Source organism: Oncorhynchus nerka, linkage group LG13 (assembly GCF_034236695.1).
Source record: "Oncorhynchus nerka isolate Pitt River linkage group LG13, Oner_Uvic_2.0, whole genome shotgun sequence".
NCBI classification, from domain to species: domain Eukaryota; kingdom Metazoa; phylum Chordata; class Actinopteri; order Salmoniformes; family Salmonidae; genus Oncorhynchus; species Oncorhynchus nerka.
Window position 1 is genome coordinate 23858776 of NC_088408.1, and position 10526 is coordinate 23869301.

The 10526-nt window shown below is 44.0% G+C and overlaps 1 protein-coding gene across 1 annotated transcript in view; it reads left to right on the forward strand.

The window, feature by feature from the left end:
- Positions 1-2023: 2023 nt before the first annotated feature.
- Positions 2024-10526, forward strand: part of LOC115139229 (sphingosine-1-phosphate transporter MFSD2B-like) — a 25616-nt gene continuing 17113 nt past the window's right edge. The window contains exons 1-4 of the mRNA XM_029676384.2: positions 2024-2205; positions 2705-3069; positions 7950-8075; positions 8218-8342. Of these exons, the coding sequence (XP_029532244.1) occupies positions 2983-3069; positions 7950-8075; positions 8218-8342 (338 nt within the window). The 5' untranslated portion in view covers positions 2024-2205; positions 2705-2982. The remainder of the gene's footprint in view (positions 2206-2704; positions 3070-7949; positions 8076-8217; positions 8343-10526) is intronic.

The following is a 10526-nucleotide window of genomic DNA, read 5'->3' on the forward strand; positions in this document are numbered from 1 at the left end:
TCATTTTCTTGCTGCTTTAGACCTTTTCTCAACTGATAATGAAAAGTTTAGTTGTACAATTTTTTTTAGGAAGGGATTCCTTGACTACTAACCGTTTTACATAAAAGATATACATACAATATATTTGGTGTGGTGAAATAGCTTTAATTGACATTTGAGTCATTTAGAAGATGATCTAATCCAGAGCATTTTACATTGGTGCATTCTATAATGAGACTCCATTTTCACTTCACATGCCTTGTGGTTTTCCACTTGAGTGAGGTCAGTGTGCTGGTGTGTGTGTGTCCTGTTCTCTCCACAGGCTCTGCCTGGTCATGGCAAGATGAATACCATTATCCATTTTCAATATTGGAAGCCACAAGGACCACAGGAGACATGAGAGAGAAGAGGACTCAAGGAGAGTAATGTGAGTCCTGGGGTGGTCAATATAAGAGGGGGGGGCAGAGTAGACACAGCTGGAAATACCTTGGACATTGAATCTAATGTCAATATTTTGATCATCATTAGGCCTAAAACCCGACATAGGCCTACGTATTTTCTTTGTCTCCCCATGTGCTCTTCTGGCCTAGCGGCCTGCCAGCGAGATCCTGGAGTAAAAGAGAACGCATTTCCTCTTAACATATTTAATAACACTAAGCACGCCTGGAATTACGTCCCATATGTTTCTTTCCAAAAGGGGCTTTTTATCTAAGCCAACCAACCTTTCATTTGCGCATTCCTCTTCACGCATTATTTAGCATTATCTGAAACATGTATGAAGTAATGCGGCTCATATGAGCGATTTCCCGATTGTGATATCTTTCAGAGGCGAATGTTTGGAATGTGTGAAGAAGTCTGGAGGGTTTGGCTGGGTTCTCTGTTTCTGGGCCCTGGCAGCTGGCAGGGTCTCTGAGAGAATGCAGGTAAGTGGACTCTGCTCTGCGGTTAGAGGCTTGCTGCACTTTTGTGAAAGAAGATATTCTGCGAAGAGGATGAGAAAGGAGAGGAGAAGAGACGGGTCTTCTATGGGACTGCTTGTGCTCTGAAGGAATCGCCGGACAAACACTATTGAGTGAGATTAACCTCTAACAATCTAAAAAGCATGGGATAGTCCTACCGGTAAATGTTTATTATAGGCCTGTGTGTTCAGACTGCTGAACACTTGAACTGGACTGACCAGTTACGCACACTCCCAGACAGACATTCACACATCCACACACACAATCTTCATAGGTGTTAATGAATCGTGCTCAGACGGAGACCTATAAACTGTATAAACCTGTGTGTGTGTGCGCGCGCGCGCGCAATCATACCATTGTGCCTATAAGGTATGATGGTGACTTAGTTAATGAGTTATTTGAAACTCGCAGCATGAGAGCTCCGCAGCATTCTCTCTCCCGCGGCACTGGTCCCCTCTAGTCACACACTGATACTCAGCGCCTATCCCTGTCCCAGTTAATCACATAATGCACTTTAGGGCTACGTCACAGTCAGGTGTCTATCAACCCATGAAACCGGGCAACATATTACGCATTCCTATGCTATCACCTCTACAACAACACAGTGCTTCTGGTCCGCATGGGAAACCGATCCAGCCAACTGTCACTCGGGTTTGGTGTCATTATGGTTTGGTCAGGTGCCAGCATCACATAGCACGGATGCAAGGAGGAAGAAGATATTTTAATATGACAGATTTTCACTGTGGGAAAAAGTACACTGTTATGATAGCTGGATAGCCACGCCAAAAATGTCACCAGACAACAATGTTAGTGGCATGTGCAATGTATCATTAATCACATATAGATGTTTAATTTTCATTGTCATTACAGACTGAAAAGGAGGGGGGTCTTTGAGAACAGCTTTTTCTTTAAGGTCAAACCATTTTTATCGGTCATCCTAAGAACTGAATCAGCTGTCTTTCCACAATAAGGAGCATGTCCGAACAACCTCTGTTTCATTATATGCAATACCTCTATGTCATAAGCCTGTAAAGACTAATGTCATTGTTATTATCACCGCCAGTGACTGCGTTACCGCTGTTGACCACTGAATGGCGCAGGTCCCGCTGTGAGGTCTGTTGAGTGAAGTGGAACGGCAGTGTCTGTCAAACACCGCAGTCTCCTGACCTGCTGCTGGAAACTGTCTCCCTGTGACTCTCGCTCTCTGAGCCCGCGATTCACTGACTGCCTGAACGCCTTTAATCTACTCTTCTCCATCATCACTCAGGTAAAGCCAATACAGTCTTCTCTTTTTTCATTATAGTGTTATTGCTTGTTTATATGGGATGTGATTGAGATATTGATAGAGATTTGATGTGGTAGGCGATGTACTCACTTATGACAAAACTGCTATGGTAGAGTGAGAATGAATGTCTGTTTAGTTAGACTCATAAACACAAATATTAGTTGCAAGCGTATTTCAATGTAATTGTCTACCAATTTGGGGCATCACTTATTCTTTATCCTCTTTGAGAAATGGTACAGAGAGACTTTGCATCTCTTATGAATTAGATGTATTCATGGGATGTAGCATTGCTGGCTGACATAAATACATGTGAAATAATAGAGATCAGGGTGAGAAATGGGGGAGCAAATAGGGGAGCGCTCTGAGAGAAACCAATGTGAACAGGAGGATTATGAATGTGTGTGTGTGTGTGTGTGTGTGTGTGTGTGTGTGTTTATGTGTGGGACCGCTTGCCTAACTGTGCCCTTCCTTTCGGTCTCAGTTCCAGCCCCAGAGCACTGAGCACAGGGCAGTGTGTGAGTGGCAGATGAAGTGGGCAGCCTCAGGTCCTCCCGACATACACAAGATCACCAGCTCGTCCCTGGCCGTCACCTAGAGTCACACACATACTTAGAGACACACCCAAACACACACAATCACACTCCCACTCAGACACACACCACATACACTCAGACTTAGTCACACAGATACTTTCAGACTCGGGGACACACACATACACTTGCATTCACACAAACATTCAGAGTGACACTTGGAGGCACCATGGCGAAGGGAGAAAACATATCCCATACCCCAGCCGGAAAGCCCCTCAAGCCCCCAGAGCCATCCTTCACCAAGCCCCTCCACCAGGTAAGGAACACTGCTTTTATTCACTCATTTGAATCAGTTGGCTAGTTTACCCCTGGACTGTCTGACAGCTCAGTGACATTCATGTTCCTCCGTTTTGTGGGTATCTGTCTTGCTGTTCTGCCGTGGCTGGATATCAGCAGTTCTTGACTTTGACTGAAATAGGTGCCGGTACTCATTTAGAGTGAGGGTACTGTTTATATTTAGGTGCAGGAACACCACAATACTTTTGAGCTAATATTCTATAAGAAGTACAGGAACTCAAGAAGTAGAAATGTTGAGCTGCCAGTACTCAATTCCGGTGAGCTCCTGCCCAAGTCAAGCACTGAATATCTGAGAGACTGAGGGCAAGGAGTTAGTTCAGTTGAAAATCAGTCTGATTGTGATTATACTACATTTTAGGACCAGAAATAGAGGACGTTTCTCTCTTTCTCCGTCACATCCAGTCTTGGATGAATGACTTTGCTGTATGCTCACCCTGAATGGCTTTAGGTACCAGTAAAACTGACTGCATTACTGCCAGAAGAAAGAATGTGGTGTGTGTGTGTGTGTGTGTAGCCGTGTACTCGGGTGAGTAAATGGAATGCTTACTTACTGATGGTATACCATCACACATGCCCAGCAGCGCTTAAAGGCAAGGCAATGACAGACGGCAATCACACTTTTTAGAACTCATCAATGTGTTTAATGCTATCCTATTTCAGTGAATAGGTATTGAAGAGAGGCAATGCAATATTTACATAGCTTTTCTGAAAGAATGGATGCAGCGTGACCTTGAGCTCTCTGTGTGTGTGTGTGTGTGTGTGTGTGTGTGTGCGTGTGCGTGTGCGCGTGTGTGTGTGTGTACAGCATGGCCCTTATGGGGCCTGGGTGAATTATAGATGCTAAAGAAGCGAAACCAGAGTCTGCAACAGAGGAGACTCAAGACCCTAATGGGTCACCTGTCATTGTGAGTCCTTTAGCTTCAGCTGACAGCTCCAGGCAGTAGAGGAGATGGTCTTGTTTAGCTTCTCTGTGATTATTGTGTTCAAGTGCTCTCGGAATTATCATAACTAAGTATCTTACGTGTAGTAATCCTTGGGAAAGTCTGTATGCCAGCTCTGTGCATACCGTGGCATCACAGAGGCCAGAACATCACACTCTGGTTCCATCCTACCGCTAACACACACACATCAGGAAATCTGTCAGTAATATAATACCATAAAATAAAATAATACCATGAAATAATATCAAAATGTTTGAAGAAATCTACTGTCAGTAAACATTTAGTACACCCGGACACCAGCTTTATTTCTTTATCCAACCGGCTTTATCTTTCACATATATACATACAGTATGCTACACACTCAGTCTAATAGGAATGGTCACAGTGGTTTTAGAAGGAATGCATAAAACATTTGGACTCAGAATTCCCTACTCACTATTCCTTACTCATCCTCTGTGTGCATCACAGTCAGCTTGTAGCTAAGGTCCTCTTTAAAACATAAAGGCAAGTCTCCAGAGGCGCTTCCATCCCACCCCACAGTAATTCACTTTGTGAATTAGCCCCATTTTCCCAGGGCCACAGTTTGCTGAGGGTCTGTTCTCTCTGAGGGGCTGTGTTGTGTGCGTGGATGTGTGTGCATTTATAGGAAGCTAGATAACGTGAGTCCAGACAGGGGAGGGATATCCTGTTTACGTCTGCAGTGATAAGGCCGCAGTAAAACAGACTGTAGTCACACTGTAGTCAGATTCTCTCTCTCTCTCTCTCTCTCTCTCTCTCTCTCTCTCTCACTGTTTAAGAGTGTATAGGTAAAGCTAGGCAAGCACCACTAATGAATGCTATCAGGCACTGACTATCTGGTATAAAGTTGAGATTTTTTGTTGTTGTTTGATGACCGGTGGGCTATTTAACCTCCTTGTACAAAGAAAGAGCCTACATACTGAGAAAGAGCCTACATACTGAGCCTACATAAATGATATGACCTCTCTTTTGTCTGGGTTTACCCCCTCAATGTGGAATTTGTTGTGGGGATACAAACAGTGACGTCAAGCCCAACTATATTCCTAGCTGTAATGCAGATGAGGGTAAAAAGTAATAGATACACTTGATATTGAACCAAGACATCACTGATCTGGTACAGACCGTGTATAGACAGTATTTTTTACCCAACATCCGTTAACCAGCATTCTCTCTCTCGTGACACCAAATACTCTTCTAATCTCCCCATTCGAATATAATTGGAGTGAGGGGATGAGAGTGGAGTATATACTGAGAGTTTTGAAGGAGAGACCAATAGTTTTTTTTGAAGTATGTGTTTTATTGGATAGAGGAGCAACTGTGGGAAATATAGATTGAGAGTGCTGAAATAGCAGTGAGCCAGATTGGAACCCATGCTGTGGTGGTACATGTGATCTGGAGGCAGCAGCCTAGACCACTAGACCACCATAGGCCAGACTGAGACTTATGAAGTTGATCCACATGCTACTCTTTACTTACTCTGACCCACTAGTCTTGCTGTGTTTAAATAATTACACAGCTCCCTCCTGGTAATTGTCATTCTGGAAACCATCAATGTTTTCATGAGCAGAAGAAAGAGGACAATAAAATGTCATCAGCCAGATAATGACAGTGTGTTTTGATGGGCTTCGGTCTGTGGTTAGTCGGTGGCTGTTTTGGTGATTTCTTTCTTTCATAACGCCTGAAAGGCCTATAAGCTGTAGGCGGTGGGCTAAACCGGACACGACCGTACTGTATGGAAACAACAACGGTTAGTAGAGAGAGAGAGAGAGAGAGAGAGAGAGAGAGAGAGAGAGAGAGAGAGAGAGGGAGTAAGAGAGAGAGAGAGAGAGAGAGAGAGAGAGAGAGAGAGTAAGAGAGAGAGAGTAAGAGAGAGAGAGAGAGAGAGAGAGAGAGAGAGAGAGAGAGAGAGAGAGAGAGAGAGAGAGAGAGAGAGAGAGAGTAAGAGAGAGAGAGAGTAAGAGAGAGAGAGAGAGAGAGAGTAAGAGAGAGAGAGAGAGAGAGAGTAAGAGAGAGAGAGAGAGTAGAGAGAGTAGAGAGAGAGAGAGAGAGAAGAGAGAGAGTAAGAGAGAGAGAGAGAGAGAGAGAGAGAGAGAGAGTAAAGAGAGAGAGAGAGCAAGAGAGAGAGAGAGAGTAAGAAGAGAGAGAGAGAGAGAGAGAGAGAGAAGAGAGAGTAAGAGAGAGAGAGAGAGTAGAGAGAGAGAGAGAGAGAGTAAGAGAGAGAGAGAGAGAGAGAGAGAGAGAGAGAGAGAGAGAGAGAGAGAGAGAGAGCGAGTAAGAGAGAGAGAGAGAGAGTAAGAGAGAGAGAGAGAGAGCGAGAGAGAGAGAGAGAGAGAGAGAGAGAGAGAGAGAGAGAGAGAGAGAGAGAGATGAAAAAAGATCATAAAGAAAGTGGAGAGATGTATAAACAGAAGGAGAGAGGAGGTTAGACGTTTAATCATATGCTGTTGTGCTTTGGTCCGTGCAGTGTGTGTTTCCATGTCTGTCACTGAACTGTTCATAATACAGTCGTAAATATTGGACTTTCCAGGAGGCTGGCAGCTTGTCTGCTCTTTCATGTTTGAGTACGGTATCATTGGGACATCACTACCCTAAACCCTAACCTTAACCTTAATCCCTCCCCTTACCCATAACCTTAACCATTTTATATGTCAACTTCAATGGGATAGGGACGTCCCAAGGATCCCAGATAGCACGGACCAGACTTGAACACACATGCGTGCACACACCTCTATAGCAGTGGAAACACTGTTCCGGCATCCTTTCTGTCTGTCTCTGTGGTGTCCTGTGGATCTGTCTATAAGGGGAACAGGCTGTGCTGTGTGCCCAAGTGTCTCCTGACATCACCACAGTCTAAACAGCAGGGAGGGGTGTTCTGTCTGATCCTGTATCCCTCACATCAACTGGCACCTACACCACAGGGGGACTTTAAATACTATCTGAGGGGAGAGGAGATACATTAGGGGAGAGTGATGATTGGGGGAAGAGGGGAATGTAGATGGAGAAGTAGGCCTAGATAGATCTCATATGTGAAACCACATTTGATCCACTATGCACGGAAATGAGTCGTGGAGGCCTATTTTTTTATTTTACCTTTATTTAACTAGGCAAGTCAGTTAAGAACAAATTCTTGTTTTCAATGACGGCCTAGGAACAGTGGGTTAACTGCCTGTTCAGGGGCAGAACGACAGATTTGTACCTTGTCAGCTGGGGGGTTTGAACTTGCAACCTTCCAGTTACTAGTCCAACGCTCTAACCACTAGGCTACCCTGTAGTGAACTAGACAGATTTTCCCAAATCTGTGGAGACTGAAGGGATCCCTTGAGTTATCCATTCCTGAGAACGGGTTTGGTAACTTATGATTCGTAATTAATGAAGTTACATATGAAGGGAGTTTCTGTAACATTGCTTTGTAAGAGAGAGAGATGAGGTCACACGTCTGTATCGACTGTCATCTGAATGGCACTGTGTGATTCACTCGCTCTGACATCACAATGGACAACAATATAGAGTCTGAAAATAGAATTCTGAAGATAGAATTCCGGTTCTGTGGTTCTGAATTATTTTGTAAATCATAATGCCAGGGTTCTGCTGTCACAGACTCATTCTTCGCTACAACTGTATTCCTTATCCACAAGAAGATAGCTTTCGCCTAAGATTGAACTCCTGCTTGTATCTTATCTGAGACTTATATTTTGGCTACATATCCATGGCTAACAAACAGAGTTGTTGTCTTTACACGGTAAAGAAAGGCACAGCAGTCAACTGTATCTCATAGGCTTTGCAGATCATTTATTTGCCTATTTTTCAGATATTGCACTTCATGAAACCTGTAACTGACTTGTAACCCTCTCCAATGTTTCTTGTTGTTTTTCATCCATAGACTGTGTTGGACCAGAAGCTGTCTGTCTGCAGTAAGCTCTGCTTCGCCATTGGAGGAGCACCCAATCAGGTGGCCGGCAGCGCTACAGCATTTTTCCTCCAGATCTACCTGTTGGATGTCGCCCAGGTAACACATCTGTGTGTTTGTGTGTGTTTCTTCTTCCTTCTCTCTCTCTCTCTCTCTCTCTCTCTCTCTCTCTCTCTCTCTCTCTCTCTCACTCTCTCTATCTGTGTCTTCTAACTACATCCCTCCGTTCTCTCCTCCTCAGATCAACCCGTTCCAGGCCTCCATGGTTCTGTTCATAGGGAAGGCGTGGGGTGCTGTCAGCGACCCTGTTGTCGGCTTCTTCATCACCAAGAGCAAGTGGACCAGGATAGGCAGACTCATGCCCTGGTGAGGCCATGCACACATGGATTGCATAGAGTGCACACACCTAGTTTCCCAAGTTCGAAGTGTCCTATTTGAAGGGTAAAAAAACAGCAGACAGACACTACGGCTCCATAGGACCACAGATCTTAGTGATTGTATGGGAAATGCTACCTCTGAATGCTAGGCTTCACATTTTGACTTCACACTTCTATTGGATTATACTAAAGCTTTTCACTTGATTTATAAATGAGAATGTGTTCCAGTCAACTTACCTGGTAAAATAAAACAATAACAAACAGATGAACTAAACACAGCAGTATCCCTGTAGACCTTCGTTATGAGCCCTGTCAGCTTAGACAAAAGGCTGTCCCCATAGCAGAACCCTTTTTGGTTCCAGGTAAAACCCCTTTTGGTTCCATGTAGAACCCTATGTGGAAAGCATTCTACATGGAACCCAAAAGAGTTCTACCTGGAACCAAAAGGGGTTCTTCAAAGGGTTGTCCTACGGGAACAGTCAAAGAACCCTTTTAGGATCTAGATAGCACAGTGCAGAGAGTGTTTACCAAAAGCACCACATCAAACTCCACCATAACACTAGGTGTCAGCTCTAAAGTGTGTGTGTGTGTGTGTCAGCTCAAAGCTGTGTAAACTCATTGCTGTGACCCGACTCACTTACCATAGTTACTGGTTGAGTACTTACTGCTGATCCTGATGTGACTGAGTGAGTGCTGTATAAGTTTTACAAGCCATAGATTACTGACAAGCTGACAGGCTGGAGAGAGACCAGATCACAGAATTACTGATTTGATTACCACTGTACGTGTGTGTGTGTGTGTGTGTGTGTGTGTGTGTATGTATGTGTGTGTGTGTGTGTGTGTGTGTGTGTGTGTGTGTGTGTGTGTGTGTGTGTGTGTGTGTGTGTGTGTGTGTGTGTGTGTGCGTGCGTGCGTGCGTGCGTCTGTGTCTGTGCGTGCGTGTGTGTGTGTGTACTGAATGTGTGTGTGTGTGTGTTTGTTTGTTGGTGTGTGTGTGTTCTGAGAGTTTTTGTGGCAAAACACTGTTGCCCTGCCCGGTTGTGTGTGTGATAATCAGCACCTTGAGAAAGCCGCACCCTCTAGTTAACTACTGAGTGAAACCAGTGGCGTAAAGTACTTCAATAAAAATACTTTAATATACTACTTAAGTAGTTTTTGGGGGTTATCTGTACTTTACTATTTATATTTTTGACAACTTTTACTTCTACATTCCTAAAGAAAATAATGTACTTTTTTACTCCATACATTTTCCCTGGCACCCAAAAGTACTCGTTATATTTTGAATGAGTAGCAGGACAGGAAAATGGTCCAATTCCCGCACTAATAAAGAGGACATCCCTGGTCATCCCTACTGCCTCTTATCTGACAGACTCACTAAACACAAATGCTTAGTTGGTAAATTATGTCTGAGTGTTGGAGTGTGCCCCTGGCTATCCGTAAATTAAGAAGATCGTGCCGTCTGGTTTGCTTAATATAAGGAACTTGAAATTATTTATCCATAAGTATATTTTAGAATTACATTTACTTTTGATACTTAAGTATATTGATACTCAAGTAGTATTTTACTGGGTGACTTTCACTTTTACTTGAGTCATTTTCTATGAAGGTATCCTTACTTTTACTCAAGTATGACAGTTGGGTACCTTTTCCACCACTGAGTGAAACCCTCTCTAACTGTCAGACAGGAAGTCCCCTGACCTGGGGCTGTAACATCATCAGACAGACAGGAAGTGATCAGAATCTGTTTGTCCTGAGGGGTTTATGGCTGTTTCTGTTTGGTACTCCTGGGTGCTACTGTGTTTGTTATGATAGACTCAGCCCTGCCATGCCAGCAGAGATAAAACTGTGACATTTCTCTCACAATCTCAGAGAGTGTGATGGTGCTGAAATCCCCTCCTTGCTTCAGTCTCAATCACTGGGTGTCTGCCTGTGTACGTGTTTTGCCCTACTTCCACTGTCAAACACTCCCATTGGGTTCTTCCGATACCCATCCTGCGAGCCATCTTACAGAACAATCTAACATTGTAACAGTTTATTCTAACACTCTAAATGTTTCATTCAGTCACTGTGCCTTTTCAACCCTCCCATGACCAGCCTAAACAGCAGCAGGCCCAACCCCAGAGCTAGGCAGCCCTGTCAGCCCTGTCACTCTCTTTGTGTGGCTGAACAATCA